Below are 16,250 nucleotides of genomic sequence, written 5' to 3'. Positions count from 1 at the left end.
AGTGTAGTCCCCACCATCTGCACCCCCCACCCCCAGTTAGGCCACAGATATCATCTACTGTGTCAGTTACAATTCTTTCCATTTCAAGTTGCAGAGAACTTGCCCACACTGACTTATACAGAAAAGGGAAGGCTTCAGGTATGTTCTGATTGGAGGTTGATGGCATGACGGAGCTGGAGGAGGCTACCTCAGAAACAAACCAAACCCCATGCTGTCTAGTCAATTCCTACTCATAGCGACCCTATAGGACAGAGTAGAACTGCCCCATAGAGTTTCCAAGGATCGCCTGGTGGATTCAAACTGCCGACCCTTTGGTTAGCATCCATAGCACTTAACCACTACGCCACCAGGGTTTCCAGAGGCTTCCTAGAAGCAGGGCATCTTATGAGATTGGTTTGGGAGCATATTTGACTTTCTCTGGTTAGACCTGAGTTGGAAGGGGTAAGAAAAAGTACAGAGCCTGGCAGTCGCTGATCAAGTACTAACAGTTTGGGGCCAGTTGCTACACAGGTTGTAGGTCAGAGTTCTATTATCATAAATGGTCTGACCACTGTCCATTTATATATTCAGTCTCTCAGTTTATTTATAATTATCAGCTTTGACTCATGGCACACTAGCTCTCTTCTACTTGTTTTGACCTTGTGATTGCAAAATGGCTCCACTGACATTAGGCTTTAGATTCTCTCTCAATCAAGTCCAGCAGAAACGATCATGATTCTCTTTTCTAGAACCTCCAGGAAAAAAACAAGAGGTTCCTTGCCTTTCATTGAATTAGGCTGCGTCCTGTTCTATCCTTGAACCAGTCACAGTGGTTGCCAAGTATAAGCCTTGAGTCCCAAGTATTTGAACTGTGGGTGGCTTTTTGTTTGTTTGTTTGAATATTAGAGTCACATTCAACAAATAGTCACTGCACAAATAAAAGAATGACAATGAGGCTGACTTCAGCCTTTTTAAAGCTGAGCATTAGAAAAATATGATGGAGAATTTTCAGATTTTTGAAGAAAAATTATTGTAATCAAAGGCAACGGTACCAGGACATGTTGTTATGCATGCTTGAAGGCAACAGAATCATATTCTATAGTTAGCCGTTAAAATTAAGAACTCAAAAATAGTTATATTCAGTTTAAAAGAGAAAGAATGAATTGTCGGCTCCCCAGCAGAACTGCCAGGGCTTGAACTGACCCAGCTCCCAACTCATAGTAAGAATCCTCAGGAGTAATGGTACTTCAACGAACCATCATTTTGTGCTGTCGAGTCGATTCCAACTCATAGTGACCCCAGGACGGAGTAGAACTGCCGCATAGGCTTTCCGAGGCTGTAATCTTCACAGAAGCAGATTGCCAGGTCCTTTACCCCACAGGTTAGAAATGCCACCCTTTCGGTTAACAGCCGAGCTCTTAACCATTGTGCCACCAGGCTCCTTTCAACAAACCGCACCTACTTAGAACCCTAAAGTAATAACCTTCAATAACGTAAGTTTTAAAAAAAAAAATTTGATTCATAGTAACCCCACGTGTGTAAGAGTAGAATTGCACTCCATAGGGTTTTGTTATTATTGTTGAGAACGTACAAAGCAAAACATACACCAATTCAACCATTTCTACATTGATTACATCCTTCAAGTTGTGTACCCACTCTCACCCTCCTTTTCTGAGTTGTTCCTCCTCCATTAACCTACTTCGTAGGATTTTCAATGACTAATTTTTTGGAAATAGATCACCAGACCTTTCTTCCAAGGCACCCAGCTCCGGGTAGATTCAAACTGCCAACCTTTCAGTTAGAAGCCAAGTGTTTAGCCATTTGCACCACCCAGGGACTCCTTAAGAATGTATGTAGGATGTTCTAATGTTCATGATAGAATCTAAATGAAACTTAAATGCAAATTATTTAATCGCAGGTTGTTATCCCTCCTTGAAAATACTCCTGTGATTGTATAGAAGAAATTTCTTTGGTAGAACATTTCCTGCAGACACAATCTGTTACCAGATTCAGATTGTACTTTTAAAATATATATTTATAGATACCAAAATATTGTTGACTTCAAGTAATGAGGCTTCTATAAAGTTTCTTTAATGAACAAATACCATTTCAATGAATGAAATTAATAAATCTCCAAAATCTTAATAATAAGTATAGAAATACACAAGATATTTGTATACTTAAGATTCTTTTAAGAAATTAAATGTTGTTGCTGTCGTTAAGTGCCATTAGCTCATAGCGACCCTATGTACAATGGAATGAAACACTGCCCTGTCCTGTGCCATCCTCACAATCGTTGCTATGTTTGAGCCCATCATTGCTGTGTTTGAACCCATCATTGCAGCCAGTGTGTCAATCCATCTAGATGAGGGTCTTCCTCTTTTTCACTGACCTTCCACTTTAAAAAAAAAAAAAAAATTTTTTTTGTTTTACTTTACCAAACATGATGTCATTCCCTGATAACATGTCCAAAATACTTGAGACAAGGTCTCACCATCTTCACTTCTAAGGAGCATTCTGGCTGTACTTCTTCTAAGACAGATTTGTTCATTCTTCTGGCAGGCCATGGTTTAGTCACTATTCTTCACCAACACTGCAATTCAAAGGCATCAATTCTTCTTGGGTCTTCCTTATTCATTGTCCAGCTTACACATGCATATGAAACGATGGAAAATACCATGGCTTGGGTCAGGCACACCTTAGTCCTCAAAGTGGCATTTTTGCTTTTTAACACTTTAAAGGGGTCTTTTGCAGCAGATTTTCCCAATGCAATGTGTCTTTTGCTTTCTTGACTGCTGCTTCCATGGGTATTGATTCTGGATACAAATAAAATGAAATCCTTGACAACTTCAATATTTTCTCCATTATCATCACAACTGGACCAATAAGCAGCATCATGATAAATGGGGAAATTAAATAGTCCTAATTAATGATGACAGAATTAAGAAACAACAATCTTGCTATTTCCCCAGGATTCAGACCCCACAGGACTGCCTTTGGCACTGTAGCCCATTCAGGGAACTGGGCCCTCACCACCTCACAGTTGTTCTGGTTCACTGCTATAAGGAACTTCATTAGGCTTGGCCGACTTTTATTGATTGGACATAAAATGCAGCCTGTCCCTAGAATTTCCATTTGGTCTTATTCTTAGTCATTTCAGTTTATTTGCTCAGCAGAGATTCTCAACATTTGCCATAACACCATTGGCTGACTGAGAACACAACAAGGCGGGTATTTCTTTGAGTTTCTCATTTGCATGTAAGTCCCTCAGGAGGCCTTAAAGAGATGAGCCTTGCAGAATTTGCCCTCTTTTGCAGGCTACTGTGGGAGCTAGGGGTAACTGTTTTTCTTTCCTTCCTCTGCAATTTGACATGTCCTTGTGAAAAAGCTTTGGGTGGAGTCCTGCCCCAGCTAATGAAACAGGGTAACCGCTACATATCATATATTGCAAAACCAGCCCTGTTTTGATCTCTAAGGGAAAGGAAAGGCCACCTTTGGAAGTTTAGGGTGGAATTTCCCCAGGAGAGCCTTTGAAAACCACTGGTTTTGCACAGCCTAGCCTGACAGTTTCTCTCAGCCTGGATGGTGTACTAAGGAAAAGGTAGCTTTGACTCAGCAGTCTGTTAATGTGTGGTAGGATCAGATAAATTGGGCTGCACTGCAATTTTTTTTTTTTTTTTTACTGCAAACAGAGAAAAAATTAGTACAATAGAAATGCCTCCTTAGATTCGCAGCCTCCATAATAAGTAATGTTTATCTTTTTATCCCTCTGGCTGTGTCCAGTCACAGGCATTTCCAAGACCCTATGTATATGTAAATATGCAAAGGAAAAGACAGGCCTGAGACTTGTTGGCAGGCAGTAAATTGAGGAGTTTTAGAAACCCAAGGGATTCCTTGCATGAAGAAGCTGGCTATAGCATTTGACCCCAAGCTTTATGTGTCACAGACCATGGGTAGAAGTAAGATTTTAACTCACAAGCCGAAGCTGCAACCTGCCTATTGGGAAAAGGTTGGGGCTCTTGCATGGACTTTTATCTATTGGCCAGCGCACCTTGAAAGGAAATGCCTCTTATGAATAGGCTCTGCCCACTCACTGCTATGGGGGTGGGAAGGAAACCTGTCCCTCAATCACCTCTCAGCAACTCCGCCAGCTTCCCTCACAAAATACATACACACCCTTGGTTCCGAACTATAAAAGAAAGGGGGAACTTAAATAGTAGAAACCACAAAACTAATGAATATTGATCAAGGGTTCTTAATCTGGGCCTATGGGTAGACTTCAAGGGATCAGGGAATGCTCGAATTGATATACAAAAGTTAACCATATGAATGTTTCTTTTTCTGAACAGTGTTTCAATAGCAGATAGCAAGTTTTCAAAGAAATCTATGGCTCATAAAAGGCCAAAGATTAATTGCTCTCAAACTTAATCTATGATATGGGCATTTTTTCCTATGGTGTGAATTTTTAACATTCGCTGAATATAATAAAATCAATGAATTAGTGAAAATGGTTTGCATTGCAATCACCACTGTTGGTTTATAAAGAGGGAGCAGGGGAAAGACTATTGGGGAACAGATACTTTCCTAGACTGGGTTAGTGTTGGCTGGATAACAAAAGTCATAAGAATGCATGAAAAGTAGTTAGGAATGACTGCATCAGTTGTGATAAAAAATTATAGATAAATTTACACTTATAAAAACACTGTTTTCACATTGATGGTGTGATGTCTTAAAAAAATAAGAGTGTGAAGTATCTTACTTTCCTAGGGCTACCATAATAAATTACCACAAGCTCTGTGGTGTAAAAGGAGCCCTGGTACTACAGTGGTTAAGAGCTCAGCTGCTAACCAAATGGTTGCCAGTTCAAACCCACCAGGGGTTCTGTGGGAGAAAGGTGTGGCAATCTGCCTCCTGGAAGATTACAACCTCGGAAACCCTATAGGGCAGTTATACTCTGTCCTATAGAGTTGCTATGAATCGGAATTGACTTAATGACAATAGGTTTGGTTTTGGTTTATGTGGCTTAAAACAACAGAAATATATTCCCTCCCAGTTCTGGAGGCTAGATGTCCAAAATCAAGGTGTCATTCTGAGAAAAATGCACACAGATAGTAATATGACCCAGAGGCAATAGAAAATGGACACAATTAGTTGATCACATTTGTTTCCCAAAAGAAAAAAGAAAAATCATACATTCTTTGGCAAGCTTTGGGTATACATTTTTGCCCTATGAGTGAAACTGGACCAATGTTTCCAAAAACAGTGACCTATAAATGAAAAGGATATCAATACGATAAATGATTTTAAGAAACCATCACAAACTGCTCTCTAGTTACAACACTTCATGAATATTTTCTAAGGTACCTAGATAAAATACAGTCTTAGATTATAATTTCTAAGGATCCCTGAACTAGAGTCAGTGTGGTCTTCTCAGTAAATACTGTTTTTTTCTACTGTATCATGGACCATATTTTTAGTCCGAAAGTAAAAATCCCATGCCTTTATTTGTTGGCTTCTTGGGGCAAAGTGGGTCTTCAGGCCAGTCTGCAGTAATTCCAACAATTTCAAAAAGTAATCTGGTAATATCTATTAAGATTTTCAAGCACACATTTGCTTTGCCTCATCAAACCAACTTGGTGAAATCTATTCCACAGCACAAATATTTACTAACATTAAAACTAGGTTCTTTTTTTTAACATTGTATATACTGACAAAAAACTAAAAACCACCTAGATGACCGTCATTAAAAAAACGGTTGAAGAAACTGTGTTATACCCAATACTAAGGAACATTATGCGTCTATGAAAAATAACATTAATATATAAATATGCCCCTGATGTAGTATCGAACATGGATATTCAACAAATTAAACACACTCATATCAAGAAAAATAATCTGTTTCATCATTTATTCAACTTAAATAGAGGATGGTTGGGTAGTAACCAAATGCCACGTGGCTTCTCAACACAGTCAGACTGTGTGCGCAACCACTTTTCTTCTCCATAATTTCATGAAAGCTCTTTTCATCTCACTATTTCGCAAGCTGTAGATCAGTGGATTCAGCAAAGGGGAAAGCAATGAATAAGACAGTGACATCAATTTCTTGGTTTCTGGTGAGTAGCTGGATTTTGGTTGTAAATAAGTCATAATGGCTGTGCCATAGAAGAGGGTCACAGATGTGAGATGAGAGGCACAGGTGGAAAACGCCTTTTGCCTCCCAGTGGTTGATGGCATCTTCAGGATGGCAAAGAGGATTCGAATATAGGACAACAGTATCAGCAAGAAAGGAGCCAGAATAATTAAAACAGTGCCTGTGAATGCATAGATTTCAAACAAAAACGTGTCTGCACACACAAGCTCTAGCACTGGAGGGGTTTCACAAGAAAGATGATTAATTTCATTGGGGCCACAAAAAGGAAAACTAAAAACCCATGGGGTTTGTAGGGTAGTCATTGAGAAACCTAAAGCCCATGAGGATGTAACTAATTTCATAAAAACCCTTTTGTTCATAATCATTGGGTAGCTCAGAGGATGGCAGATTGCAGCATATCGGTCATAAGCCATTGTCCCCAGGAGAAAACATTCTGTCCCACCAAAAAGAAGAATGAAACACATCTGTGCAAAACAGCCAGCAAAAGAAATAGTCGCTTTCTCCGTGGAGAGGACCACCAGCATTTCAGGCATAATAACTCCACTGAAACTCACTTCCACCACAGACAAGTTCTGGAGGAACAGGTACACGGGAACATGAAGGCTCTGGTCCAGGGAGATGACAATGATGATGGTGGCATTTCCTATCAGGGTCACCAGATAAATAACCAAGAAGATCCCAAAGAGCTGCTCTTGGAGTTCAGGAAAGTTAGAAAATCCCAAGAGGATGAATTCAACCACAGAGCTTTGGTTTTGCCTTTTCATTTCAGTAGCGGAGCATATGTTGGTCTATGGACATGGTATATAAATTATGAAGTCACAGTCCAATAGGAAAGAGTTCGCATCTGCATTCACCTGAGGAATTCTTGGTAGATGTAATGATGAGCCCATGCTGACAGAAATTCAGGTTGGCAATTTTGGAAGATGGCCAACTACTGGGATTAATGAATCTTTCAAATGTAAGGGAAGAAGTAAAGAATCTGGCTCAAAAATATTGTCTGAAAATTACGAAATAATAGTGGAGTTTGATCGCAAGTTGTACACTATGTAGTTCCAAAACTAAGTATACTCTTTATTAACCATTTTCTTAAAAGAAACATGAATATTTGAAAACTTAGGCTCTATTCCCTTAACATTGCTATATCATCTTTTTTCTCAATTATATATAAACATGGAATTTAAGACCACAAAAAAGTGTTAAAAAGTAGAAAAATGGAAAAAGATAAACACCAAAATATTTTATAACAACTTAATGATTCAAAGTTGCAGCAAAGTTGATATTTATTCATTATAAATATTCATTAGGGTGTAAAACACCTGTATGTTACTTGGGTAAACGTGACAACACTCCATAGAAACACACAAAGGGGGTTTGGTTGAATTTTAGATGTACTTATCTTAGGTGATCTGACAATTTATGAGAACTGGCTTCAGGCTTATTGATTTCTGCCCAGGCTGAACCTGGCCAGTTATATTCAAATTTGCCTGGATGGGAAATATCCAAGGCCATTTTCCACGGCCCTTCCTTGTGATCATGATGGTTTTCAAAACCAAATAAAAAGCCCATTTTCTGGTCATGCAAACCTGTGATTTAAAAGTTGTCTCTCTCTTTCCTCCCTCTCCCACTCTCCTCCGCATCAAGGAGTTCATTTAATCATTAATTATGCAACAAACACTGAGTGAGCACGTACCGTTTTAGAGGCTCTGTACTCTCAGGCATGCATTTGGGCCCTAAGCTCAACAGAGAGATCTTCCCTGAGACAACACTACGTAAAACAGCAACCTACTCCCTACCCAAGTCTCTCTAATGCCTACCTCTTATACCTTGCTCTAACTTTTCCCATTATCACCAACCAACATTATGTATATAAAATAAATGTATAATATATGTAATATGTATATAATGTCAGTTGGTGATACTATATATATTTGTTTTATATATTTGTTGTTTTATATATATATATATATATAATATTTGTTGTTAGGTGTTATCGAGTCAGTTCCAACTCAAAGCAACCTTATGTACAACAGAATGAAACATGACCTGGTCCTGTGCCATCCTCACAATTGCTACTGTTTGAGTCCATTGTTACAACCATTGTATCAATCCATCTCCTTGAAGGTCTTCTTTTTTGCTGACCCTCTATTTTACCAACCATAATGTCCGTCTTCAGGGACTGATCCCTCGTGATTACATGTCCAAAGTACGTGAGGCGAAATCTCGCCATTCTCGATTCTAAGGAGCATCCTGGCTGTACTTCTTCCAAGAAAAATTTTTTCTTCTGGCAGTCCGTGGTATATTCAAGATATATACATGTGTATGTATGTGTGTATATATATATATATACACACACACAAGTATACATATATATAAAAAGATGATAGGTGATTGATAGATATACGATACATTGTTTATATATATATGTGTGTGTATATGTTTACAAATAATATATTCACAATGCCTACAACCATCCCTAGTCAATAATACCTGCTAAACAAGTAATTGTTGAATAAATGAATATAAAAGCTAGGAAACTACAGACTCTTCCTGAAGAAATACAGTGTCTAAAAGAAAAATCAAATCAGTAAATGACTGTATTGGGAAGCATGAGTAAGAACAAGTGCTTCAGAAATTTAAAGGAAGAAAAAATTACTTCCGAATGGGAAGGGAGGATGAATGAACACAATCACAGGATGTCTTGCATAGAAGGGTTATTAGGTAGAAGAACAGCATGAGGAGGAAGGCTGAATTGCTAAAGTCAAAAGTTAGTAGTAGATGGCATCGTAGCACAGAAAAGAGGCCTACTGACCTTTGTGTGATGCTTTGAACCAGAACTTCATAGTGGGACATGAGGAAGTCAGGAGGCTGGAAGGACACATCGAGGTCAAGACGTAAAATGTTGTCTCAAGTTCAGACCATCACCACATTAGCAGAAAGTAGAAGGCAAGTTGGCCTTATCTCTAGCTGAGTCTGACCTGAGTTATATTGTAAAATCAACTATCTTTATTAACTATAATAATTATATTTCAGATGTCAAAAAATCTCCTAAAAATAAAAAAATGGACTCTGTATGACCAAATATTTAAACCATCTCCAACAGGGAAAAAGGAGCCCTGGTGACACAGTGGTTAAGAGCTACAGCTGCTAACAAAAAGGTTGACAGTTCAAGTCTACCAGCCACTCCTTGGAAACCCTATGGAGCAGTTCTACTCTGTCCTAAAGGGTCGCTATGAGTTGGAACTGAACCAATGGCAATGGGGTTTTTAATGGGGGAAAAAAAGAGAATAGCATGTATTCAGTGTCAAATACAGTAAAACCTACAAAAACCAGAAACTGTATAAGGCAGAAATCTGTCAGAGAAGGAAAACTCAAATATTTTCCACTAAAACAAGTGATAGAAAAGTGGTAAGATTACATCCTATCAAAGGCAGAGAACTTGTGAGACCCAGAAAAATAAAGCAATCCCATGGAGTTCTGTTTCTCACAGGTTTCACTGTATTTAAAAGCAGATAGGTTTTGAAAATTAGAAAATTTAGAATTTTGTATAAAAATATAAAACCTTCATAGATTGATTAAATCCATGTTAGGGAACAAAACCATATTACTGCCTTCATGAGAAGCAAAGAGTAACTGATCATAAATGCTCCATCTTTCTATAACTATAACTAGAAGACCCTAATACTGCCTTGGGTAACTCTGACATGTAATACTAGGGCAGATCACGCCCTTCTCTAGCACTAAGTTCTCTTCCAGTTATAAACTTGTAATAGTTGATGCTTAAAGGTCTAATTATTACCCAAACTTTTTTCTGTAAAGAAAAGAAAGAGAAATTAACTAGCACGTGTCAAAACCAGAGTCTACTGATTTGAATGTTTCAGATGTGGCTAATGATTCCTGAGCCATCACTTCAAAAGCACCTGTAATTATTAGTGAGGAGAACTGTAAATAGAAAGCCTGCTAACAGCCCACTCAATCAGAATCTTCGTCTCTTACCTATTGACTCTGTCTCTTTGATTTTCATGCCATTTTATCCAAAGCTTTACCTCTAATCAAAAGCCACCATCTCGTAAGTACCACTCAGTCATTCAATGCACTGATTCTAGAACATTATATGACACTGAATCACATGCCCTGGAGAACCCCTCCCGGGACAACTTGCAATCACATTATACACACTTTGCTGCATTATTCTATGATAACCAAAGAGTCTTGAACTTGGTCCCTCAGGTGTGATAGTGAATAGCACCAACTTGGAGCACAACTCCTTAAGATTTCTACAGGGAACAAACATCCTTCACACAAGAGACTCAGTTTCACCCTGACATGTCCCAACGGGACGTGAATGAAAAGGTTGAATAAATGTTAGTAGATGAGGGAAAAGGAGAGAGGAGGGTGAGTTGAGGGGGTGAGCGAAGACAGGCAACTTAGAGCTGGACAGAATGGACAGTTTGTGCAATGGTGGGAAACAAGTTAAGTAGATTGAGGCCTAATATGTGAAAAGCCTGGATACCCCCCGGAACACTTTATCTTTTCTAGTAGAAATACAAAGGCACTGAAATTTTTTGAGAAAAAAGTCATTACAGTTGATTTCATACTTACCCATTGCTGTTGAGTCGATTCCTACTCATAGCGACCCTATAGGACAGAGTAGAACTGCCCCATAGGGCTCCTAAGGAGTGGCTGGTGGATCTGAACTGCCGGGCTTTTGGTTAGCAACCATAGCTCTTAACCACTGTGTCACCAGAGCCCCATTTCATAATTAATGCTATTTAATTTAAAGTAAAAAGATCTGATTAGCTGTTTGACTTCGAGCATTAATTATGTTAGTAATAATTTTATTAATCTCACAGGATAAGTATGTGCATCAAGGGACTCAGTCTAAACTGGCTTGAGCAATGCGTGAAACTTACTGGCTCAGTCCCAGTAGAGTGTAGGAATGGACGAATCTTCAGGCTTAGCTTTATCCAGAACTCAATGTGGCCAGGACCTGTTTATTTTCCCTCTACTTCTCATCTCTGACAAGGTTGCATTGTCAAGGAAGCCCTCCCTCCCTGGTGACAATAAGGCTGCCAACAACACTTATGCAACAACACATCACCTCTCTCTAAAATGGGTTGTTATTCACAGAATCCAATCCAAGGACCTCTTCCAAATCACTCATGATGCTGGAATTACATAACCATCCATGAAATGGTCATGTGATCTGGGCATGGGAAATGCTGCCTAATATGTAGGTTTCATGATTTCTGTTCTATAAGTGGAGACAGCAGCAATCCCATGGGGATTTTGTCATGATGACATGTCCTATATTTTGATGTTAGTAATGGTAGCATAGGTTATGTGTGCTTTGTGAGATGTCATCAAGTTGTACCATCATGATTTGTACACCTTTCTATATGCATATTAGAATTCAATGAAAAGTTTATGAAAAATACTTCGGACAGATGCTAAAGAGATAAAAAGGAAGCAATATTAATATCAAAATACAATTAAAGCCAAAAGTATTAAGCTAAAAAAGAATTTTGTATATGTGCATTCTATACAAAACAGTCAAAGGATTTAACACAGCAAAAATAAAAATGTAATATATATAAAACTAACATTGACAAAACCAAAACATGAAGATTTTGACACAGTTTTCTCAAGGTTTGACCAAGAAATACGAGTGGGAAGACCTCAAAAAAAAAAAAAAAAATTTCGATATAGCAGATGGTAATGAGAGAGTAAACAGGAGACAGAAAGAACATCTTTTATATCTTTTATCCTGATAATCATTATTTTTCTCCCAAAATATCTACCGAATGTTTACACAAACTGATTATGTACTTTGTCATGAAGAAAATATCAATACATTCCAAATACTTAACAATCAAACAGACAACATTCCAGTGTCTCTGAGCCATGTGTATGGGTTTTGAGCTTAGAATCTCAGGGGTACCTCATAACCAATTCTATGGTTGAAAAGGTAACTCTCTGGACTCTCTCCCACAAGGTGCTGTCCCAACTTAGGTGCTTTTCTTCATTCTCCCACAGTTCTTTTCTGCTTCCCACTGTTGGGGGGAGACGGGACAGATGGGACTCTTCATGTGGCGGGAAGGTGGCCTAGCCTCAGGATGAAGTTTTTCTTTTTTTAATCTGAGTTTATGTTGTGAGGATTAACTTCTTTGAGGCATATTTCCTGCACTTTATGCTTTCCCTAAGCTAAGAATGCCTGCCCCTTCACAACTTTGAGTTACATTACGAACACTCTTATTTGGTAGCAACCTGGTACAAGGTACCGTTAAGGAGAAGAAAAGCTCATTCTGCTTCATCAAATAAAATGTAGATAAAGGGTGATGAATAATGACAGAGTATTTGGAGAGAGAATAATGAGGGAGAGCTGGGAGGAGAATCAAGGAAGACTGTCTTGAGGAAATGACATTTTAAGGAAATCTGAGGAAAGTGTAGGAATTAGCCAGTTGAAAAGTAGAGTGAGAAATGCATATTACATGGAAAGAAAGACATGTTTTGACAGCTCCAGGTCAGAATAAGGTAGTGACTTCATAAAACTGAAAGTAAACCTTGTATCAGAAAACAGTAAACGAGTAAGTGAGCAAGCTAGTAAATGATTTAGTGAATGAGCAGAAATATAGCAAGAAACAATAGGAGGTATTTACGAAAAAAAAAAATTTGCTGTTGAATCGATTCCAACTCATAGCAACCCTACAGTACGGAGTAGAAGTGCCCCCATGGGGTTTCCAAGGAGTGGCTGGTGTATTAGAACTGCCGACCTTTTGGTTAGCAGCCAAGCTCTTAACCACTGCACCACCAGGGCTCCAATAGGAGGTATAGGCATGGGCCAAATCAAGAACAGTTTCATATCAAGCCAAGTAGATTAACTTTGCTTATCTGCTATCCGTTGCCGAAACATGGAACATTTTGGGGTGTTTAGTCCTAAAACTATAATTTTCTTTTAAAGCTATCATTTAGCTGGATTTCCTGTTAGGAACAGTCGAGTCAATTTTTCACTCACAGTAACCTCATGTGATGGAGGAGAACTGCCGCATAGAGGAGGGGATGCTAAAACAGAACAATGTCTGAAATACACTAGTCACTCAATAAATATTTGTCAAATGTGACAGAAAACAGAGTAAATGCAAGTTTTTCTTCTTCTTTTTTTTTTTTTTTATAGGCAGCTGATCTCCTTCCCTAGCCCCATCATGTTTGCAGAATGTTCACTAGCAAGGCTTCCATCTCCCAGATAAAATATTGGAAAATTAAAAACCATTTCCATTCTGATATTTAGGGGTCCAACATACAGAAAAGATTAGCTTTTCACTAATCACCCTAAAGCAAAACCTGTCAGTTGAAAGTCTTGCCTACATACACAGCGCTCACAGGCAGCATTTTTCTGTTTATTGTTCTTAGAAGCCTCTGTTAAAGGACTTCCAAGAGCAACAAATAGAAGGGAAATCTGGGGTAACAGAGATAATGTAAAGGACAGGTGAGATTTGAGAAGATATTTTTTGTATCTGTAAAATAACAACAGAAAGCTATTAAAAAGTAACAACTGGAGAAGAGTAAACTTCTGGAAATAATTATTGGAAAGAGTGTTAATAGAAGACAAAGATGAATAAATCTTTTAGGAAAAGAAACAGAAACAAAAAATACTAGAGAAAAAGAATAGTGACAGAGGATCAGTTGATGGGTTATAACTTTTACAATATTGGTTTTAGAAATGGAAAAAAAAAAACAAAGGAAACACATTATTAAAGAAATTATACAGAAAAATCCCAATTGTAAGAACAAGGCTTTTCAAGTTGAACATGGCCTCTTTGCATATCCAACACAACTAATAAATAAACTTAAGAACATAACTGTAAAATTTCATCACACAAAGTATAAAAAAAATAAGGGGGAAAAACCAAATAAGGCCTCAAAACATACCACCTTAAAAAGAACAAGAAGTATCAGAATGGAACACTGGTTACTAGAAGATCATGGAATAATTCTTCTGCATTTCTGAGGGAAAAAGATTTTCAACCTAGGAAAGTATTTTTCCCTAAACTATCAATCAAGAGGGAAGAAATTTTAAGCAATTTTTAGACACACAAGAACTGAGTTATTCTCATTAAGCTCAGAGAGTTATTTGAGGAAGTGTTCCAGCAAATCCAGCAAATAATGGAGAACATCAAAAAACGAGGGGAAATGGAGTTCATAAAATGGTGCATCCAAACCATGAAATCCGTGAAGTGAGTTTCCCTGTTCGTCATTGTTATCTCGAAGACTACCAGTCAAAAGCTGAACAGTGAAAAAGGAAGGCTGAAGAAGAATTGATGCATTTGAATTGTGGTGTTGGTGAGGAATATTGAATATACCATGGACTGCCAGAAGAATGAACAAATCTGTCTTGGAGGAAGTGTAGCCAGAATTCTCCTTAGAAGCAAGGATGATAAGACTTCATCACACTTACTTTGGACATGTCATCAGGAGGGGCCAATTACTGGAAAAGGACGTCATGTTTGGTAAAGTAGAGGGTCAGTGGAAAAGAGGGAGAACCTCAATGAGATGGATTGACACAGTGGTTGCAACAGTAAGTTCAAACACAGCAATGATTGTGAAGGTGGTGCAGAGCTGAGCAACATTTTGTTCTGCTATACATAATAAAGGGTTTTCTGGGATACATAATGTAGCTATGAGTTGGGGCAGACTTGACAGCACCTAACAACAACAACATACAAGATAAAGACTCATTACAAAACTTGATTAGATGGATATGATAGAAAAAAATTGATATTATAAAGGCAAAGAGTACAAGATCAAAATAAAAAAGGAAGCTACAAATGCTTCTAAAAGCAACACAATAATGGAAATGTTAATACCATTATCTCTAGATTTCTAGTGAAAATATGTACATGATTGTGTAGTGTGAACGCTTTTATTAATTTTCAAGTCTTAGAATCACAGAAACATGAACAATTATGATTTCAGAATAGCATGCGAATATTACTAACTTTAACAATGCAAGAGTAAATTTGGAGGTGACAGTTTTTGGGAGATGGAGAGTGGGAGAACTGGGTGGTAGCCCAGGATGTTAATATCTTCATTTTAAAAAGTGAAACATTTGAGTATATGAAGCAAGAGATAAAATTTTTAGTAGATTACTTAATGTTGCAAAAATATCAGTGAAGGGACTACCAATAATTGTATTAATAGGATGCAGAAAAAGGCAATGATAATGGCATATATGAACAACATCTTTTGTCACAGCAGATAGTCAATAGAAAATGCTTAAAATGGATTAATTAAGAAATTACAGTAGAAATTTATTGGCATATTATTTAGAAACACAAAGTTTACCATGAAAAAGATCACCTAAAAAAAGTGGTCGCTTTGGGGAATGGAGAAGAGAGGGAGCCAGGGTATCTTGCCTGCAATGACATGTATGAATTATATATCTGATATGTATATATGCATGGGTACATGTATATATATGTGCGTGTTAACACCTTCATTTTATATATATACACACACATATTTGTACACACATATATACATTATAAAGAATGAACAGCTTAAAAATTGACCATTAAATCATATAACCAAAAAAACCAAACCCATTGCCATCGAGTTGATTCAGAGTCAAACTGACCTTACAGGACCGAGTAGAACTGTTCCATACAGTTTCCAAGGAGCCCCTGATGGATTCAAACTGCCCACCTTTTGATTAGCAGCCGTAGCTCTTAACTACTACATCACCAGGGTTTCCTTAAATCATATATGAATCAATAAATGATAATGATGGTGGTACAGGTTTGTGTGGGGAAAATTGGATTATTGCTTTGTCTGAAGGTTTGTTGCATAGAAAAAAAAATAAAACTAGAGTATTACTTCATTTCATAGAAAAAAAAAACTAGAGTATTACTTCATAACACATTCTAAAAGCAATTCTAGCTGAATCACAAAGTTAAATCTAGAAAATTAAACCACATAATCCCAGCAAGTAAATAATAGATAAATCTGTCTTTATTGGCTGAGAAAGGAATTTCCATGAAAGTAATGAAAGAAATCATAAGCAATATTATGTTGCTGTTGTTGTTAGGTGCCTTTGAGTTGGTTCCTACTCATAGCGGCCTTATGC

General features: G+C 37.7%; 1 protein-coding gene across 1 annotated transcript; it reads right to left on the bottom strand.

Moving 5' to 3' along the window:
- Positions 1-5,949: 5,949 nt before the first annotated feature.
- On the bottom strand, positions 5,950-6,894 carry LOC126079874 (olfactory receptor 10A3-like). The gene has a single exon (XM_049891234.1). It carries the CDS (start codon positions 6,892-6,894, stop codon positions 5,950-5,952), a length of 945 nt encoding a protein of 314 aa, XP_049747191.1.
- Between the last annotated feature and the right edge of the window lie 9,356 nt (positions 6,895-16,250).

This window comes from Elephas maximus, chromosome 7 (genome assembly GCF_024166365.1).
Source record: "Elephas maximus indicus isolate mEleMax1 chromosome 7, mEleMax1 primary haplotype, whole genome shotgun sequence".
Lineage (NCBI taxonomy): Eukaryota > Metazoa > Chordata > Mammalia > Proboscidea > Elephantidae > Elephas > Elephas maximus.
Note: the sequence above shows the minus strand (reverse complement) of the source record. Positions and strands in the feature narration are given on the sequence as shown.